Below are 20,066 nucleotides of genomic sequence, written 5' to 3'. Positions count from 1 at the left end.
AAAGGATGGAATCCAAGTAAGCACGGTTTAGGTACAGAACTGTGCCACATCGCTCTCCTGATGTGGACGATTATCTCGTGCCAGATGTCGCTGCTGCAAGAACCTGGAGAACTGGGAGACTAGCACGCCATATTATGTTTGTAGCCTCTGAGCATAAAATTATTTTAGAATAAAATGTTTAAAAATGTAAAGAGAAGCCAGGGGTGGTAGCACAAGCCTGTAATCTCGGTACCAAGAAGCTCTGGCAGGATTGTGTGTTTGAAGCCAGCTGGGGCTGGATGACAAGACCAAGGCCAGCCTGAACAGCAGGTCCTCTTCAGCAGACCACTACCCCTGGGAAGCTCCCCTGTCCACCCCCAACTCAGTTTATTTGCAACTGGCCACTCAAGCACTTTTAGGGCTCTTCCACTCAGTGCGGTTATCACTTTCCAAAGGAACCATGTTTGCTGGAGCTCCAGTTTCTTAGCCTGAGCTCAGCTCTGCAGAGCTCTGGTCACAAAGTCACATCACACAGGTATCACTGTCAGGTGCCCCCGGACATGGGCGTACTCGGGGAAGTAGACCAGGATGCTGGAAACTGAGTTCCAGCTTCTTCCCCCTCAGAACCTAAGAGGCCCAGAGAGTACCTACAGCCCTGTCCAGGAAAGCCTCAACCTCCAGTGGGTGCACAAGGGACAGCTGGGACACAGGGGGACAGGGATTTGGCTAAAGTCACACCGCCTGGGACCAAGACTGAGGGCTTGGGAGCTGCCAAGACTGGGCTGTGGGGAAAGTGTCCTGGGGAGGCCGCCGGCATTTCACAGGGGGTGGCACCGAGGAAGAGAAGCGGGTGTTCCAGCCCGTCATGCCAGCGTCAGGCAGAGTCAGTACCCTTTCTGGCCAGGCGGCCTGCCCGCTGCCTCCCGGGGCGGGGCAGCAAGATCATAAAGCGACTTCAGGGTTCCCCTCCGGGTCCCAGTGACACGGTGGGCTGCCTCGCTGCACACCCTGACACCACGCGGAGGCGCCCCGGGTCACCTGCATCAAGTCGAAAATGTTGTTCGCCTCCCCGTACTGGGGCATCTCTGCGGGGATGCGGTGAGGAGCCGAGGTCGCATCCATGTTGCAGACCTTCCCCGCATCTAAGCAACCGCGTTGCTAAGGTGCCTCGCAGGCGCGTCATCAGGGTGCGACCTGGCCCCGCCCCGTCCGGGCCCCGCCCCGTCCCGGGCCACACCCACCCCGGACCACACCCCCACCCCGGCCTGGGCGTGTCCTCCCCTCCGTCCTCCCAGTCCTGGCTGAGCCCCACAGCGGGATCCCTTCCTGGCCCTTCAGGTTGCTCCCCGCTGGGCCTCCAGGATCAGAGGGTCCTCTTGGACAGACATTCCCGATGACACGGCTTTCTGAGCCTCAGTTTCCCCAACTTTCAAATGAAGATAGTGAACTGGAGGGGCGAGGGAGCGGTGTCCCGGGACTGTTGGGCCCAAACTCCGGGTAGGCAGGGCAGGGCGGCCACGTGACCGGGTTGCTATGGCACCGCAGTCACAATCAGACCCAATGCCCCTCCGCGGCGGCCCCGCCCCTGCCCTGCGGCTCCTAGTCCGGAGGAGGGCTTCCCCCTCTGGCCCGAACACCCACGGAGTCACGCGGCGGCCGGCGCTCGGATCCGAGGCCGCTGCAGGACGACCCAGGGTAAAGAGGGGTGCGGGCGCCACCCCAAGACCGGGTGGCAGCAGGTTGGGAGAGACAACGGGGAGGATGGGGGCGGGCTGTGAGGGTGGGTGGGTCCCCACGCGGGGGTGGAGGGATGTGTGGAGCCCCTCTACGCAATACCGGGGGCAAGCGTCAGCGAAGACGCTTGGCCAGTCTTGACAGTCCCAGGGCCACTGCTGGTGTCGCCTCTCTCACGGGGCCCTTGTCCCACGGATCGGATAAGAACGCAGGGGCCAGATGCCCAGGTAGTTGGCCGAGTGACTCGGGATGGTCCGTTCTGGGCCTCTTGCCTCAGCAGGACGGGAGAGCGGGCAGGGCCCCGGCTCACTGTACAGATGCACAGACTGAGGCCCAGCAAGGGGCCGAACCATGTTCAGGGTCACCGTGCAGTCCGCGGCGAGCCAGGACTGCAGCTGAGTGCCCAGGCCCCGCCCAGAGACACCCTCCAACGCCGAGCCAGGGCTGCGTCTCCCCACTCCCCGAATTGCTTCCTCAAAGCGCTCAGGGCCCGGTGGCCACGTCACACTCGACTGCGAAGGCAGCCAGGGATAAAGGGAAGCTGACTGCCCTGAACGAAGAATGCAGTAACCAAGCTTGCGGTTTGCACCGCGGAGAGGTTTGGTTTGCTTTCTGGACATTTCTGAAATGACTTGCCTTTCTCCTCATTTATTTTAAGCCCTAGGCGCTTTTCATACCATGATTTAATCTTCCTTAGCAGCCTAGAAAATACAAATCAATTAAAGCCCTAAAATCTATCGGGTAATCATCTTTTCCTCCCTCCTCCCCCGGTGGGACATGCCTGTCCCCCTGGCGCCTTTCATTTCCCACTAATTTGGCGGCAGGGGCTCGCGTTCAAGGGCCGATCACTTTGGATAGCTTATTACAGCCCCTCTCATGACATTCCTGGCGTGCGTGTCACAAGTTGCTAGGATCAAGAACCAAGTCACTTTTGCTCCCAGGGGCTCTTGGGGCCACCAACTAAGGTTGCACGGTATCCTTCTAGAACTTGGCAGCCCCAGGAAGCCCCAAGAGGGTCTCAGGAGGGGAATACAAAAGACAGCCCTCTGGGTGCTACTGCTCCGCGCTGAGGGGCAGCGGAGGAGAGAGTGCAGGGAGTGAGGTCTGGGGCTAGGGAAGCCAGAAGCCTGGGGTAACTGTTCAGATCCCTGGTCTTTTTCCCACCTGCCCCACCCCACCCCCAATTCTGCCATCTGGCGCTTTTGTCTCTAAGGAACAGTAGGGAGGGGCTGGGCAGGGTGGAAGGAATCCATTAGGAGCCCAGACTGGAAAGTCAGGCGGCTCAGTGAGAAGTCCAGGCTTGCCCGTGTCCTAGCTTACTTGGTGTCACCTTGCTGATGTGTCTGTCACACAGGACAATGCTGGTCCCTTGTTCAGGGCTGTGGTGAGGACTTGCGGTAAGGCATGCCCAGTGCTCAGGCATGTGGTGACCAGCTGTCCTCAGGTCTTCAGGCCAGGTTCTCAGGGAGGGCTGGAGCCTGCCGCAGATCAGCTGTGAGGCTGCCACCCTGCTCTCGTGGATTTTGTGAGCCTCCTTTCCCGCACATCCAGGCCTCCCCTGCGTCCTGTCCTCCCTAAGGGCCTGCTCGCTGCCCACTCTTAAAAGGCCAGCTCCTACAGGGCAGGGCTTCTTTTTGTCCAGTACTGCAGAGCCTGGCACCTGGACAGTGTGCTATTCACCCCCTTGGCTTAAAAGCTGGCAGTCACCTTCTGAATGCCCTGCACGACCCCAGGGGCCTGACCCTGGCCTCTGGCCCCTTCTGCACCTGTTCCTGTACCCTTGCCCTTCAACTTCAGTCCCCCCTGCTTCTGCTCCACAAAGTCCCCTCCTTTTCAAGTCTGGGTTCCATCCTGGCCCAGCCCTTGAGGCCCAGCCTCTCTGAGGTGGACACCATGCCTGTGACACCAGTCCCTAAAGGGTGAGGCTAGGCACAAAACGTGAGGGTCATCAGAGATCTCAGTCACCAGAGAGCTCAGATTTGTCTAAAAATCAAAATTAATGCCCCGAATCTACTTAGAAAAAAATATCAAAAATGTAACTAAAGACAGGATTACTATTTCTGATTTTCCCTATTTTCTTATTTGTGGTATTTCCTATTGTCCTTTTGCTGCTGGCTCCTGCATGGCCAGGCACAGTATTAAATCATTTTTTATATTCTATTACTTCGTCTTGTGTGGACATTTTGTGTTAACTTTAAAAACTTTTTTCTTGGATTGCTGAGGTTTTAGTGTCCTCTTAAGTCTTGCATGGAGGCTGAGCACCTCTCTCCTGACTTCTGGGAGTCACAGCGGAAGGCGCGGCGCTGTTTCTGCTCCATGGGGAAGGAGCCAGGGTCAGGGCAGGTGCCCACTTCAGGCAGAGGGGCTGTGTGCAGAAGGTCGAGAGACAAAGGAGGCCGCTGCCCAGCCTGGGACCGGCTCCTCTGCAGGGCAGCTGCACCTGCCCCAGGTGTTGGCAGGTACGGCGCACGCTCTGTTAAATCTGCAGCAGGCCTGACCAGGTGTGTTGGGCGAGATTTTCAAGCCCAACGTTGATTCTGCAGCCAGCTGCATCACCCTAACGGGCCTCCTTCGTGTCGTCGTCGCCAGCCTGTCTAATCTGCCGCACCTGTCATTTCCTGTGGTCCACTCTTGCATTGCCTTTTCAGTCCCTGCTGCCATGGAGACACCCTCCCAGCTCCAGCCCTGCTAGGGGCATCAGGATGCTGAGGGGGACAGAAAGAAACGCCTCCCCTCTCCCTGTCTGCTCCCCTGTGCCCCAGGACTTGTCCAGAACCAGGAATGTGCCTGCCTTCCTGTGGGCAGCCTCTGCTAACCCCTGCTCCTGTGACTCCGGGCTGACTTCCTGGTGTCTGGGGGCAGTGGAGGGACTGTCAGATGTGTAGAAGTGTCTCACCATCAGGAAACGGGACCCAGGTTAGGTCTCACCCAGGCAATCCTCCTGCCTCAGCCTCCCAAATGCTGAAACTACAGGCCTGTGCCACCATGTCTAGCAAACCTGAAGTATTTTGCATAAGTTCAGCACTGGGAGACTTGTGTCTTCTTACACTAGACAGCTGAGTGCTTACCCTCCCTGCCCCGCCCTTCATCCATTGGAAGAATTTCCAGATATCCCTCCTGGCTGCAGAATGGCACGTACCCTACAATACAAATGTGTATCCTGGTGGTTTGACATCATTTGAGCCCAGCTTGTGCTGACACATGAGGTGCTCTAGGCTGCGTGTGTGTGTGTGTGTGTGTGTGTGTGTGTGTGTTTAAGGCAGAGAAACAGGACCAGGGGAACTGTCTGCCGCTGAGGGAGGAATTCACATTTCATGGCATGCTGTGTCCCTGGTGGGCAAATTGAAGAGGGCAGCAAATCAGATGAAATCAGTCCCTGCCCCTCGGGGCTGTGGCACGCGGCCATGGCTTGCATCCTCCTCCGCCCCAAGGAACCTGCCCCTCTTGGGCTGGTCCACGTCCCGGGTTCTGGGAACTTACGGCTTTGCTCTTCCTCCCCGCAGGTCCCTCGTGTCCCGCGGGTGACCCCAGACGATGTCGATGAATGAAGTCAAAGAGTCCCTGCGAGGTGTGGAGCAGAAGTACAGGCTCTTCCAGCAGCAGCAGTTCACCTTCATTGCGGCCTTGGAGCACTGCAGGGAGAACGCACATGACAAGATCCGGCCCATCTCCAGCATCGGGCAGGTGGTGCCTGGGGGGGCCTGTGTGCGTGGCTTGGGGAGCAGCAGACACACCCTGGGGGCTCACCCAGCCCAGTCCTTCACAGGAAAGACAAAACGGAGGCCTGGGACGGGGGCATGTTGGTGCCACAGCCCAGACTCAGATCCCCAAAGGGAACCCATCCTTCACGCATCCCTTAGTAGTATGTGGACTGTACAGCCGTTAAAACAGGAGCTCAAGACCCAGCCAGGGTCTAAGTGCCCAGCACCTCTGAGAGCTGGGGCTGGAAGTCTGTATCACTAAGGCTCGGTTTCCTCATCCGTTATGCAGATTCAGGGAGTGTCCACGGAGACCTCTCAGCCCAGGGTTGGCTGGTGACCCATGGCCATGGTGCCTTTCACCACATTCTTCTGGGGACTGAAAATCCCAGCAGGCCATGCCCATTGCTCCTGGCTGTACTTAACTCTGTTTCTCTGGAGGGTTCTTGGTTGTCCGTGCTTGCTTTGGAGGCTTTCCAGGAAATCAGGGCCTGAGCCACACTGCAGCAAAGACCACACACCAGGGCCAGGTCCTCTGTGACAAAGCTCAGGAGGAACCATTTCAGACCATCAGGGAAGCCCGTTTAGATAGGACACTTCAGGTGCTGGGGAGGTAGGTGATAACCCTTGCATCATCAGACTGCAGAGAGCTAACAGGCTGTGATACAAATGGCTCAGTTCATGAGACCTGGACCCAAGCCACTTCCTACCCAGCAGAGATCAGGTCGCCCATCCTGGCCCCACCTCAGACATGGTTAGTGGCTGGTCCCAGGTAAGTGGAGAAAGACCATGACCCAGGAAGGACCTCCACCTCCCCCTACCAAGGCAAAAAAATTGTTGAGAGTAGATCAGAGAATCAGTATTCTTAGCCCCTTGTGTGGCTTCTTTTAGAAAGTGTTATGGCTTATGTCTAGATGGCCCCTCAAATCCTCATGTGGGGCTTTCTCAGAGGCACCTGGGTCTAGAGTGTATGACTGATTTATGGTGCAATGCTAGGATGAAGGGTATACCATTACTAAGTCAGTCCACTCATTGGTTTGGCAGTGCCCTCATTCTGAAAGCCTACAGAGTCTAAAAAAAGCCGCAGGATGCTGTTGAAGAACCATGTTGCTTTGCTATCTTCTGTCACCACGAACTGTTGCTTCACTGCCTTACAGCTGGCCAGTTTTGGACTGAAACCTCTACACACTAAATAAACCTTTCCTTCCTTAACTTGTGTCAGGTGGTTTGTCTCAGCAATGAGAAAAGTAACTAAGACAGAATTTTGTACCAGGGGAGTGGGTTCATTGCTGTGACTGTACCTAACCAAAGGTTCAGGAGCCTTTGGGAGTGGCTTGTGGGAAGACTTTGGAAAGGTTTGGAGACGCTGGTTGAAAAAGCAGTGCTGGAAAGCCATAGGCTGTTATGTACGGGAGATTCCGGTCACAGCTCAGAAGACCAGAAGGCTGATGGAAGTGCTGCTGGGAAAGACTAGGTCTTTGGCTGTTGGACTGCAGATGTGTGCTATACCTTGGCAGAATGTTTGTCTGCATTTTTCTTATGTCCAGAGACTTTGCTTGAGACTAACAGCGGCAAACTAATTTTGCAGAAGTTCCCATGCAGTCCGAGGCAGTGGCATGGCTACTGTTGGAGACTTTTAGCCAGATTTTTGCTGAGAATCACGAGCAAAAGAGCCCAGCATGATGATTTAAAACACTGTGAGTTTGGCTAGAAAGGAAGTTCTAGCTAGTAAAGCTTTGGATTGCAAAGATAAAGCAGAGGAGATCACTACTTCTGAGAAGGAACAGAAAAGATGGCCTGAGGGCATCACAAGCAGCAACAGGACTCCACCCTTTGCAGCTTCACAAGTGGAAAAGGGAAAGCTTGCTTTGAGAAGTGAGCCCCAGAGCAGCATGTACCAGAGTGGTGATGGTCTACAGTTTTTCTTAGGAATTTGGCTCATGGCCACTAAACTCTTAGAGCCAAGAGAGAAGGAAGCCTGGCTACTGTTCCAGCTGGTGGCAGACCTTGACATCATTGTGGTCTGGTTTTAGGTGCATACAGAATACAAGAGTTGTGGCGTCAGGAAGGCTTCTACTTGATTTCAGAAAAAACCCTGGAAGCCTAGGCAGTGTGTCCCAGAGAAGGCAGTGTGTGAAGCTGAAGCTGTGATGGAGATACCAGAAGTTTGGGGAAGCCAGGAACATGAATTGTCCTAAGAAATTGCAAGGAGAGAGCAGAGCCAGGACAAGAGAGAAGCCACAGGAGCTACACCCACCAGAAGTGCCATAGGGTGGTGCCACTCAGGTCCTTTAGAGCTCACAGCTTGCCAGTTTGCCCAGGATGCTGCAGGTGCAACTACAGGACTTTATGTTTACTCTGCCGCATTTTGTGCTTGCTTTGGTTCCTCTTCTTTGTATCCCCACTTGTAACCTTTGGAATGGAAATGTATCTTGTGCATGTTGGGTGTTTAACGTTTTCATTTGTACAGGGACTCAAGCTAAGGGTCTGCCTTACATCTTGGAGGGGACTTTAGACTTGGACTCTTGCAGATGGACCAAATGCCTTTTGCATAAAAGGATAGCATTAATCTTTTTGGAAGGCTGGGGTAGAATGTTATGGCTTGTGTTTGGATGCACTCCCAAGCCCTCATGCAGTTATGGGCAGGACTTTATTATATTATCAGAGGTGGCTGGATCTGGAGTGTGACTGATCTCATGGTGCAATGCTGGGAGTAAGGGTGTGTGATTACTAAATTGGCCTACGACTGGTTTGGCACTGCCCTAAACCTAGTAGTCTAGATAAAATATAAAAGGGACATTAAGAATATAAAAAAGCCATTAAGTTCCCTTGTTGCTTTGCTACCTTTGGTCCACCATGGACTGTTGCTTCTCTGCTATGTATCACCCTGCCTTGAAGCCAGCTGATTATGGCCTGAAACCTCTACAAACTATGAGCTAAATAAACTTTTCCTCCCCTAGTCTTCGGTGTTTCGTATATTGTCTCAGCAATGAGAAAAGTGACTAAGAAAGGTTTCCATGCAAGAGTTCTTTTTGGTATTTAAACTCCTGATCCCCCAAGAGTTGATACTGAATGTCGGGTGCAGGAGAGACCACATTTTGTTTCTCTCATGTGGATCACTTTTCTTGGATCCATTTACCCACTTGTCCCTCCTGTCCCCTACCCTGGACACAGTACAACTGAAACCCACAGGATCCTTGTTCCTTTTGTTCCTCCTCAGTATGGTGATGCTGGCTACAGTCCTGTTGGGTCCCTCGTGTGGAACTAGGACATGGACCCTCAGGACCTGGCCCCATTTGATTTGGGTGATGGCTGGCTTGGTACTAGGGGAATGTTGTACAGAATGGGTCCAGAGAAAGCCAGACCTCCATAGTGGCACTGGCCACTGTATTCCACCCTCTGAACTTCCACTATTCAAAGTATTGCAAAATGAAGATTTGAAAAGGTGCCCACCCACTGCATGGCACTTAGATAAGGTGTGGAACCAGGCCAGGAAAGCATTTTGCATGGGATCTTGGACACCTAATGACAAGAGTTGTATGTCATAGTCTGTACAGGAAGCTAGAGGTGGGGGAATAGGGGTACTGCTGCACTGGGGTGCCTCTCCTCAGCTCATGTCACACTGGGCTTTGCAGGTGCAGAGCTACATGGAGCATCACTGCTACAACTCCACGGACCGGCGGATCCTGCTTATGTTCCTGGACATCTGCTCGGACCTGAACAAGCTCTGCCAGCAATTCGAGGCCCTGCACACTGGCACCCCGGTCACCAACAACCTCCTTGAGAAATGCAAAACCCTGGTCAGCCAAAGCAATGACCTGAGCAGCCTGAGAGCAAAGTAAGTCCCTCTGTACCTGCTGGAGAGGCTTTGCTATGGGGGCAGCCATAGTGAGTGAGGGCAGGCGATCCCAAGCCAGGTGTGGGGTACACACTGTCCTGACTTCCCGTGTCCCCATCCATTTACTGGAATGACATAGATTCCACCACACATACATAAAACCAGATCACACAGGAGGGCACAAAGTAGTACCATACTGAGCATCAGGCCAAGGGAGACAGGCTCACAGAGGAGTTGTGCCCCGAGGTCCATGGGTCCACACTAGCACACAAAGCCCAACCCAAGGGTGGTAGCGCTGCCACGGCAGGTCCTTCCCTGAACCCCAGGGAACCAGAGTGCAGTGTGCCCAAGTCTCAGGGACCTCTAGATAGTAGGCTGGGAAAGGCCAAAGGACTGACTGCAGAGATGACATGCAGCAGGTTCCTGAGCCCCGAGGCCAGGCTCCTCCTAACCATAGGTCAGTGGCCCGAAGCTCCTTTCACCTCAGAAATGTCTGGGACTCTCACACCCAACCCCGAGGAACCAGGACCCATGCTTGGCCAGTTCCAAGACCTGGAGTGACCACGTGTCTCACCGCCACCCTCGCCGTCCCGTCCCATCCCGTCCGGTCCTGCAGGTACCCTCACGACGTGGTGAACCACCTCAGCTGCGACGAGGCCAAGAACCACTACGGAGGCGTGGTCAGCCTCATCCCCCTGGTCATGGACGTGATGAAAGAATGGATCGCCCACTCAGAGAAGCTGCCCCGAAAGGCTCTGCAGCAAGTGAGTGTGTCCCCAGCTCAGCAGATAGCCACGGAGGCAGCCGCGCATGCCCTGGCCGGGCTAAGAAAACTCAAGTTTAGGCAACTTAGGAAAGACAGCCTCAGACCTAGGGGGAGAGACAAAGGACACGCCAAGCCTCCCTGGAGGCCACCTTGCGGGAAACTGTGACCCAGGGCTGTGGGGTGTCCTGTCCAGTAAGTTTGGTTTGAACGGGTTGACCTGTTTTTACTGATAGTCTGCCGTGAGGCCGGAAAAGGGCCAATACACTGTTGAGAACCTTTCCCCTCTTGCTTCCACCCCTGAAATTTTCGATTCTGATCTCTATGCTGTCGAAGGGGAGCCCTGCCTACCAAGCTGCCAGAGCAGTGTGGTGTCGGGAGTGGGTGTCCCAGAGAAAGGACTCAGCTGGCATCCACTGTGCCTGGCCTGCCCAGCTGTGGCTCCAGCTCCGCAGGGAGCACCCTTGCCCTGCCAGGGCAGTGAGGCGAGGCCCGAGCTCTGACTGTAGGACAGCGACACTCTGGGTCGGCCTGTGTTCGTGGCCTTAGGCTAAAATGAAGGGGACAAGCCCGACTGTCCCTCTCCTGTACTTGGAAAGGGAGATAATGATGGAAGCTGGGAGAAAGCTCTGTGGTGGCTTTTGCACAGGCACAGCTAAGGCCTGTACACTGTAACATGCGTCCCTGACTTCCTGCATGCCAGAAGTCACGCTGACTGTTGGTTTTTCCCTCCGCAGGGGACAACTTAGCTTCTGTACTGTTGCTTCCTCGGGGGGAGACAGTTGGGAATAAAGTTCTACCGCCTCTCTGCCTGGCTTACTTTCCTGGGCTTAGCCCTGAAAGGAAACCTGTTTCTCCTAAGACATCCTCATAGATGAAAGGGAAGCTGCTGCGGACAAGTGGACGTCCATTCCCAGAGCGGGTCTAAGAGAACCCCACTGCAGGGTCAGGCCCAGCCTGCGGACGTTCCTCCAGGGGTGGAAAGCAACCCCTTGTCTAGGGAGAGACCTGTTCAGATAATAAAGCCCGAATTGTTCAGACAAATCCCACACTGCCCCTTCCACGTCTGTCTCGGGAGCTGCCTCTGCCACTGAGATGAGCAGGGCCACACTATCCACACACCTGACCGCCTGCTGAGTGCAGTCTCCTTCCCCTGCCCACTGAGATGGTTACGTGGCCCTCAAAATCCAGTAAGGGCACTTGCTGCTTCCTGCCCAATGCCTGAAGGGCACAGAGCAGGTGGTCGCCACAGCTGTGCTGTCGCTCAGCATGTACCTGCAGCTGGCAAGGCTTTCAGAAGGTGAGGCCACAGCGCAGTAGATGTTTGCTGGCTTCTGCAGCCAAGGACTGTGTGCGGCCAGCCTGGCCTAGCCAGGCCAGCCCAGCGGCATGCAGACCAGTGGCTTTAGGCTTTCCCTGATGGATGAGACTGGGAGGGTACCACCAAGGGATTCTTTGGGGAAGGGCAGGCATTTGAGGCAGAGAAGGGTGTCAGTAATGTACCAGGACACAAAGCCTCTGGAGACTAAATCCAAAACCCACGCTCATCCGTACCTAGCCACCCCAGGAAACCCTCCAGCCCCATGCTGCTGTGCACCTCTGGGCGAATCCCAACTTCATCCACTGCACCCCCACTCCCCGGGCAGCATCAGTCAGGTCGACGCAGCGGAGTAGTGCAAAACGATAAATTTTATTTGTTCACAGTTAAACACAAGCAACTGCCTTGACACTGCAGAACACCTAAGAAGGACAGCACCCCCTTCTGAGCCCAGCTTCCCCTCACTGAGATTGTACCAGGTTCTCTTGCAATTCATATTTATGGCATCTGAGGTGGACTGTTTAACATGCTTTTAAGATCAAGGCAGCAAAGTTTAAACCTTGTGACAAGAAGTGACTTTCGTCCATTTAACTAAAAGCAGTCTGTTTAAAAAGTCGAGTTCTTCTCACTGATGAGATCCCTTTAAACTCGTTACCCACATATGGTTCATCCATGATTGACTTATAAAACTAGATTTCAGCTTAGCAAACCTGTCCCTCTGTAATGCGCTTGTGGTCCACAGACGTTCTCTAGGGAGAGATCACTGATTCTCCTTAGTGCAAAGTGCCTGGCCGCCTCACAAATGAGCCGGCGCATGCTACACAGCACCACGCCCTCCTGGTCCAGCACTATGCAAGGTGTGTGGGGTCCTGGCGGTCTCCACTACAGGATCTAGTCTAAGGGCCCCACAGGCTCCTCCTCCCGGGGGGAGGATGACAGCACCGGGATGGCCACAAAGCGCCTGGGGCTTCATTCACTCATCGCATAGCCAAAAGTGGTCGGGGGTGCAGGGAGGGTGGAGAGGGTGCTTGCAGGGAACTGGGGAGGGGTCCCTGTGGTTGCAGCCACTCTTCTCTCACGAGTGCTTACAGCCTGCAGGACAGCGCAGCAAAGACGAACACGCCAGCGGCCCCAGCTGGCTGGGGAGGCTGGGAGACAACAAGCAACCTGGGAACCAGGTCCCAGGAGCAGCCTAAGGGCCAGGCCCTGACCTAACCTGCTCTTTACCTACGGAAGTGCTGAGCGCACGGTGACTGCAGCAGTCAGGGGTGGGGGGACGCGGAGCCCAGGGCTCTGCATGTCAGACTGGGCTCTTTCCAACACTCATGGGAACCAACTTCAGAGCCTGCACCTTGGAGAGCGAAGGGGAGGTCCCTGCAGGGCATGGCCTGGGGCTCTGCACCCTCGGATGCCAGCTTCCCAGGGGCATCCTCTACCATGGGGCGGAGCTTGTGCTGTGCCCATATCTTCCCGACCGGTCCATACTGCCTCCCGCCCACTTCGTGCTCAGCAGGAACCACCACCACCAGTACTTCCGTCTGCCCTCCAGTCCTCTCGGGCTTCAGGATAGGCTCTGGTACTCCGAGGACAGTTCCCTCAGCTGGCCACAGCACACTCACTTTACCGTCAGCGGGGACACACACCCACCTTCCTCCCCCTAACACCACTGTGAGCTCTGCGGTCCAGCCATGGCGCATCCCCCCAAGGCCACTGTGCCCTCTTCCAGCAATGGCTGTTTCCATCTCAACAAAGGCGCTGGGAGCTACAGGCTGCTCGACACTCAGTCTGGGGGTTTGCTGCTTTTTTGGCCCAGGCAGTTCTGGCCTCTGACTGTAGTGGGAAGGTCAGGAGGAGGCCACGTTCTCTGACCGTCAGTGGCTTTCAGCTTCTCCTGGGTGACACAGGGCCGCTGGCCCAACCACACCACATGCAGCACGCTCCCCATAGCCAGGCGGCGCCTTCCCCGGAAGCTGCGGAAACCTAGAGTAGTCACAGGCCTCGCCTTGGTGATGCTATCTGAGCACTCACTTCCAAGGGCCCTCTTGGAACCTCTGGAGCCAAGGAACGCCCCAACACCACCTCCTCTCAAGCCTCTCCGCAGACTCATCACCATACACTTCTCCCAGCTCCACAGAAACAGTTTTTACACCCTTATGGCAGCGCCTACCAGGAGCATCTAGAAGCCCACAGAGGTTCCTGCAGCTGCTCAGGAGCTTACTTCCTCCTTCCCCTGCACCCCAGACCACACTGCAGCGCTTTTTAAACAGATGCGGGGCGGCCTGAGACACAGACCTAGGCTCCCTGCAGTCCTGATGACCCTGGTGGCGTCAGGAGGGGTGGAAGTCTCACATCTCACCCCCGCAGCATGGGATCACAGTGTAGGATCACAGCAATCATGCCAGAGGCCACCCAGTGCCAGCACCACAGACCCCAGGCGCCTCAGCCAGCGTCAAGACAGGCTCTGTTGCCCCATGAGCTGCCTCATTTCTGTGTGCAGGCCTCTGTGCCTCTTGGGCCTGTCACCTTCTCTGACCTGTCACCTTCCTGTGTTTACGCCGCCTGCCCCAGCACCGGTGACTGATGCAGTATCTAGCAGCACACGGCTCTCGGCAGGAAAGAGTGTGAGCTCTCAAGTCGACCTCGGAGTCTTCTGCACCATGTAAGCCCACCAGTGCAGCAGAGACTTCCCTGTGGCTCCAAGTTGCCCATTTCTCTGCAGCTCAGCTAACTAAAGCCACGGCCTCCTCTACAGCAAGGGCTGTGAGTAGTGAGGCCCAGGCCCACTGGGCCGCAGAGCTGGGGGGACAGACAGCCGGGGCAGGGAAGCCGTGCGCAGCACCCGAGCAGTCGCCACAGCACCTCCCCACCCCCATGCTGCCCCCTTCACAATCCATCAGCCTTCAAAATAGATTTTTCTTTCTTACGTTTTCCTCTGCTAATTAAGGAAAAGGCTCTGACACAGTGGCTGGCAGCTTTGTTCTGTGGCCCAGATGTCTTGGACTTGGGAGAACAGGAGAGCATTCCACACTGACGTCACTTGCTAACTTGTCCTGCTTCCTTCCTGTTCACGTCACTCTTGTCCAGTGCCGGAGCAGGAGGCCTGGCTGCCCTGCACCCTACACTGGATACAGGCCTGGCCTTGCTGGGGCTCCAGGGACAGCCTGCAGCCCTGGGCTCTGTGTGCGGAGGGCAGGGCCACGCCCTCCCCCAGGTTGCCTGTCGGCTCATACCCCCAGTTGCCATGGCAGCACCGAGTCTCCGTCGGGCTGGCTCCCGTGGGTCTAGATGCTGAGGTCCTTCCTGCCACACTGAGAAAAGGCACAGCCTGCCCCTCAGGTGCTGGAGGCTCCCACAGAGTGTGCCAGTTTCGTACCGTTGGTTTCTTTTGCTTTATGGTTGAACCCTTCTTTTCTCTAAAGAACAGAAACAGGGCTCCTTTCCGCCGAGTTTCCCCTGGGCTGGACTACTAGACATCAGCTTTCAGGCTTCTAGCTCTTCTTACTCAGGTGCAGTTGTTGGGTGTGGATTCCCTGACATCAGAGTCTGACTGGTGGCACCTCCATGACAATGTGGTGCAGCCCAGTGGGTACAGGCAGTTGGCCTTTGCCAGCACGCTCTTGGGCACTACAATCCCTATTGTAGGCCAGGTGACAACGTCAAACTCCCGAGACCACTGGCCCTGGTAGTAACGGTGTGAAAAAGGGGCAACCTTTTCGGGGACTTATAACTGACAAACTGTGGTGGGGCAACCCCAGCCTGAAAAATGGTCACAGGAGCTCTGAAGCAGCTTTGGACCTTCTTGGCCTCTCTGCTGCAGTGTCACAAAGCAGGTGACACAAATGAGGCACAGGGAGCTCCAGGGAAGGCAGCCAGACCAAAGGGCTAACCCAAAGGCTCAGCAGCTGACCCAGTCAAGGGCACCGCTCCCACCCAGGGAGCTCCGGGGACCTCTCTGAGGGACTCCCCCTGCTGCCTGGGGCACACACCTACGCCCCCACTTGCACAGGCTCAGCGTGGTACCGGCATTCAAGCAAACACCAAATAAATAAGAGGTAGTGGGGGAAGGAGGGACGGGGACAGGAGTAGGGATGAGGAGGGGTGGCCTCCACAGTGCCGGCTACACTCAGGAAACAACAGGCGCCTGTCCACAGGGAACCTGCTCGGAGTGGATCGGAACCGCCAAAGGATGGAGGGATGAGCCAACCACTGTTTTCTAGATCTGCTGCTGCAGACGCTGCACTTTAGGATCCAAACACAGGGAAAGGCCCCCCCAGATGCTCTCACAAAGATGATCTGCTCTGCAGGCCACATCTCACAGAAGGGACAGATCAGACTTACCTGTGGCCACCACCTGCCCGGTCTGACCGGGAACCACCTAGCGATCTGAGCGTCAGGAAAGCAGAGGGCAGCAGACTCAAAGGTGGGATTTGGCCTCGTATTGCACAGGTTCAAGGACGTAACCATGGGGGAGGAAGAAAATAAAGCTGTGAAGAGCACCCACTGGCCCTCGGTTAGTACACACTGACGGTAAAGAAAGCTTCAGGGCAAGGGTGAGGGGAGGCCAAGAGGCATCTCAATGTCAGACCTGCAAACCGTTCCGCATCACTCTCCCACTTCCACACGTGAGCAGCCACTCAGCCCCAGGGACGGGAAGGCCTGGACATGCATTCACACCTCCTGCTCTATGCCAACAAGACGCAGATTAACACTGACTGAACCCCTTAGCTGTGTTCGTGGTGGGCCTCGTTGTAGTCCATGATTCGGAGCTGCCCCACGCTGTCCAGACTCGGGGGAGAAGGGTGCGGGCCGTCCAGGTTCAGAGCAGGCCTGGCCTCCACATCTGAGTCTTTGCCGAGCTCCGCCTTCAGGCTCTCAGGGAGGCTGCAGATGGCCGTGCAGTCCTCATCACACTGGCTCTCACTCTTGTTTCGAAACAACTCTCGAGCCCTCATGCCCAAAAAGCTTTTTGAACTGGGCAGTGAACCGACGGTTGGGATGCCGGGGCTGGGCTCGCCCAGGGCAGCTTCCCTCCGACTACCAAAGGGGCCCACCCTCTGGCTTGGGGGTTTCTCCGGGGTGGACAGCTCGCTGCTGCTGCTGCTGCCACCGCCGCCACCTCCGGCTCCTCGGCCTCCACTGCTCCCCCGCACGCTGCCAAGCCTGGGAGTCTTGGCTTCACCGTTGTGCCCAGACGCCTCTTCATTGCGCCCTTCCACAGAATCTGAGCAGCCATCATTGCAACAGTCAAGCCTGCAAGAAATCAGGGAGGAAAAAAGGAGCTGTGACTCTGACATCCATGCAGGGAGATGCGGAATTGCCCGGTTTTACCCACTCCCATCCAACCTCAACTCTTCTGACCCGCTGTGCTATGTAACAGTGAAACCAAGCAAGAGATGGCACAGAGGGCCCTTGGTTACAAGGAAGGATTCTGAAATCTGTACAGTGAGTGGTAGGCCATGTGACACAAGCCTGGAGTGGGGGTGGGGAAACCCTGGGCACTGAGAGCTAAGGTGAGTCAGGGCAGCTCTGCCAGACCGCGTGCTGAGGCCCACCCTGACAGGCTGCACCTGCCACTTCCATGCCAGGCCATGCAGTCCCAGCTCTGCCACTAGCAGCTGCATTGCAAGGCCAGGTATAGCTCTTGGCGCTTGCCTGTCTTTTGAGTTTTTTTTGTTTTGGGTTTTGTTTTGTACCGGGGATCGAACTCATGACCTCGCGCTGGCCAGGCAGGCACCTACACCCCTGAGCTAAATACCCGGGCGCCCTCACCTTTCTTCTGCAGCTTCTGCCGCTTCCGCCTTTTCCTCTTGGAGCCTATGCAGGAGGCCGTCTTTCTCCAGCCTGCTGTACAAGTCTAAGATCTCCAACTCAAGCACTTGGGTGATCCTCTTCTGAGCCTCGTACCTGCTCTCTGCAGCCTGCAGCTGTCCTCTGAGAGAGAGAGAGCAGACCGGATGGTGGGAGGCCCCCACCAGCACCCCTCACTGCACAAACGTGTCCTGTGGAAGTTACCTTGCCTGGGACTTGACATCCTCCAGGTACTTCTTCTGCTCCAGGAGAAGGTGGTCTTTCTTGGCCAGATGAGATTCCAGTTCCAAAACCCGCTTCTGGGATGTGTCGAGTCTCTGATTCTGCTGGAGAGCGTGGCTCCTGCTTTTCTCTAGTTCCTTCCGATACGCAGCTCTCATCAGTTCCACTTCCTAGGAGATTGCAGTTGGCACTTATTGTAGAAAACAAGCACATCGCATCCACTCTGAAGAGACCTCGTGTGCTCTGAGTGGGCACATTAGCACCCCGGGGTAGAAATGTAACCAAGTCCAGCTCTCTGGGAAGTGAGCTGGCTGGGTATTAAGCTAGAAACCTCCCTGAAGGCTCACTGGAGTAAAGCACTCCGAACCACGAGGACACTACACAGAAGCGATCAGCACTGCCCATAGGGCTCCAAATCCAGCCGTAGACACAGATGGCCTGGCGCTTCCATTGAATTTTGAAGATGCCAAATTTCTGACTAATAAGTTATCCCCCAATTTTTTTTTTAAAGCTAACTTTGCAGACCCATTTTTAAAGACTCTGTTTTTCCTCCTTTCCTAAGGCACTGCTGCTATGCCACTTTTCTATAATCTTTCTATCCCTGGGTATAGCAGCTTAAAATTGCAGTGACTGAGCACAACCCACTTGTTCGTGTAAATTACTGAAAACCCACTTGCACCCTGTTAGAGAGGAGTTAAAAGTACTGCCAAGCACGTGTGCTAAAAGTTCACTGACTGCTCGTGCAAGGAAATGCCCAATGAACAGGCTGGGGGCGGGGGCAGGAGGAAGCAAAGGCAGGCCAGCATGCCATGGAGCTCCTCTAATTACCACGTTAAAAATAACAAAAAGAATCACCAGTGTATTTGTGATAGCTAAGAACTGGAAACCCCTCATCAGGGAGGCAGTTACATAAAGGACATTCCATATTTTTACGCTGCTGGAAAGGGTATGGCGGCACAAAAGCTACAAAGCAGACCAGCAACAGGCACCAGACACACTCGAACACACCAGTGGTACACACCGGTTCTCAGCTATGCTGGGGCGCTGTGGGACCCATGTTGTCTTATTTTTCTCACTCCCTAACAGCAGCTGAGGTAGAGCTAGAGACGGCAGCGGGACTGAGAAGGTCTGCTCCAGAGAGACAGCCGGTGTGGGCTGCCCCCCATGAGACCTGCTGGTGATGCCTAGGCGGACCACCTCCCCGCAGCTGCAAACTCAGGGCAAGTGTACCCTGATGTGCAGAGAAAAGGCAGGAAGGGCAATTTTCTAACAGCACGTGTTACGTGTGTGCCATTACTAGCGTAAAATGTGTGTGCCGTAAAACTCATAGCTGTATGTTTGCTTTTAAAAGGTAGCAAACCACAAAGTATAAGGAAGGTAACTTTCATGAAGGCTCCTGGCCTTGAGACTGACCAGTAAACACCAGTTTCAAGGGTAGAGTCTGTGACAGACTGAAGCTCCAGCCGCTTCGAGACTATGTGGCCATTCTAGCTGTGCTAAGTGGCTAAGGCGAGGACAATGTGTCTGACATCTGATGTGGGTCACAAGCAACAGCAGCCAGCCCCACACCCACGGAGTTAGCCAACCACAAACAGAATGGTCGAAACAAAACTGACTGTGCCGAGCATGCAGGGCCTTTCTGCTGCTCCTCCCTAAGGGTCCAGGGTAAGGCCTGTTTACTACACATACACTAAGCACTCAGTGCATCACACGTGAGCAGAGTGTGTGGGATGATGTGTGTGGGCCACAATAAGCAAGTACCGTGCCATCTCACTAAGAGATGCACTGGAGCGGGCCTCCAGGGATTGACTGATTGCTAATCATTCAAGGAACTGCATCAAGAAGGTCCCTGAGCTCACAGTAGCCTCACCAGCCAACTGGCTGGCCCGCCTGATTTGAGGACACCTGCCCCGCCTCCTCGGCTGGCCTGGCAGCAAAGCCAGATGGCTCGAGGTGAGGATGGAATTTAAAGAGCACCTGACTCAATCCTGGCAGAGTCACGTGAAGCAAGAAGAGGATCCTGGGAAAGGTCTCCCACTGAGTGAGACCCAGAAGAGACGCTCACTTCCTCAAGACACCAGGTATCTGCCCAGGACTAGTGCCTCTTAGGCACCATGGGAACAGCTGGTTGGGACACAAAGCTGACAGGACCGGCAGGGTGGTGCGGAACAGCTGAAGAGTTTGGCTCCCTGACACTGTCCCCAGCTGCCAACCTGACCAGCCTGGAACTCGCCCGTCTCTGGACTTCTTGTCAAGTAACACAGTCAAATTTCTGGTTCTGAAGCCGTCTTGGCTCCTGGGTCACGTGGTGTACCACTGACGGCATCATCCTATAAGCCAGCAGCAGCAGCCTCCTTTCATCGTGAAACAGGTCCCTAAGCATCCAAAGATGTCCAACAGCAGCCCATACCACAGAAGCCCTCCCGCCCACTTCGGGGAAGCATCAGCCAGTCCTCCACGAGCTCTTTCAGAAGTCTCCTGGGTCTGCTCCCTACCTTCCTTCCCCCACGGCCACTCAACCTTCCCAACAACTGCCCGTGTCTAGAAAGTTCCACATGGAACAAACACCCTTCTAGGAGGAGTCTGAGAGCCATGTCCAAAAAAGACTCTTTACAAAGCATAAGCCCAGGAAATCCTGAAGAGCGAGTGTACGTGTGTGCATGAAGCAGCAGCTGTGGCAGAAGTACCTGAGCATCTCCTACTCAT

General features: G+C 55.3%; 3 protein-coding genes across 10 annotated transcripts in view; 1 reads left to right on the top strand and 2 right to left on the bottom strand.

Moving 5' to 3' along the window:
- Positions 1–1,178, bottom strand: part of Ak8 (adenylate kinase 8) — a 111,749-nt gene extending 110,571 nt beyond the window's left edge. The window contains exon 1 of the mRNA XM_013153254.3: positions 1,018–1,178. Within this exon, the coding sequence (XP_013008708.2) occupies positions 1,018–1,101 (84 nt within the window). The 5' untranslated portion in view covers positions 1,102–1,178. The remainder of the gene's footprint in view (positions 1–1,017) is intronic.
- Positions 1,179–1,279: 101 nt separating this feature from the next.
- Positions 1,280–10,820, top strand: Spaca9 (sperm acrosome associated 9). Of its 5 annotated transcripts, XM_023565416.2 has the most exons (5): positions 1,516–1,674; positions 5,217–5,397; positions 9,047–9,249; positions 9,866–10,013; positions 10,750–10,820. In XM_023565416.2, exons 2-5 carry the CDS (start codon positions 5,248–5,250, stop codon positions 10,759–10,761), a joined length of 513 nt encoding a protein of 170 aa, XP_023421184.1. In that variant the 5' UTR covers positions 1,516–1,674; positions 5,217–5,247; the 3' UTR covers positions 10,762–10,820. The 5 variants fall into 5 exon arrangements, with proteins under 5 accessions (XP_013009073.1, XP_023421184.1, XP_003470968.2 ...); XM_013153619.3 differs by lacking the exon at positions 1,516–1,674 and adding an exon at positions 1,280–1,476 and having other exon boundaries at positions 9,866–10,820; XM_003470920.5 differs by having other exon boundaries at positions 9,866–10,820.
- An 863-nt stretch (positions 10,821–11,683) lies between these two features.
- Tsc1 (TSC complex subunit 1) overlaps positions 11,684–20,066 on the bottom strand; it is a 47,522-nt gene continuing 39,139 nt past the window's right edge. For all 4 annotated transcript variants that reach the window (XM_003470779.5, XM_023565415.2, XM_005003941.4 and 1 more), the window contains exons 21-23: positions 17,343–17,530; positions 17,100–17,261; positions 11,684–16,580 (exon numbers count right to left, since the gene is read on the bottom strand). In XM_003470779.5, coding sequence (XP_003470827.2) covers positions 16,052–16,580; positions 17,100–17,261; positions 17,343–17,530 — 879 coding nt within the window. In that variant the 3' untranslated portion in view covers positions 11,684–16,051. The remainder of the gene's footprint in view (positions 16,581–17,099; positions 17,262–17,342; positions 17,531–20,066) is intronic.

The sequence above is a fragment of the Cavia porcellus genome, unplaced genomic scaffold, assembly GCF_034190915.1.
Source record: "Cavia porcellus strain 051 isolate PalLab524CR breed Dunkin Hartley unplaced genomic scaffold, mCavPor4.1 scaffold_49, whole genome shotgun sequence".
In the NCBI taxonomy this organism is placed as follows: domain Eukaryota; kingdom Metazoa; phylum Chordata; class Mammalia; order Rodentia; family Caviidae; genus Cavia; species Cavia porcellus.
The sequence above is the reverse complement of the archived record's forward strand: the minus strand, read 5'-3'. Positions and strand labels throughout refer to the sequence as shown.

What these genes read in the sequence shown, in the direction of transcription:
- Spaca9 (XM_013153619.3), top strand. Translation starts at nt 5,248, where the DNA reads ATGTCGATGAATGAAGTCAAAGAGTCCCTGCGAGGTGTGGAGCAGAAG. An exon ending in CCATCTCCAGCATCGGGCAG is followed by an intron (nt 5,398 to 9,046) that starts GTGGTGCCTGGG and finishes TGGGCTTTGCAG; the next exon opens with GTGCAGAGCTACATGGAGCA. An exon ending in CTGAGCAGCCTGAGAGCAAA is followed by an intron (nt 9,250 to 9,865) that starts GTAAGTCCCTCT and finishes CCGGTCCTGCAG; the next exon opens with GTACCCTCACGACGTGGTGA.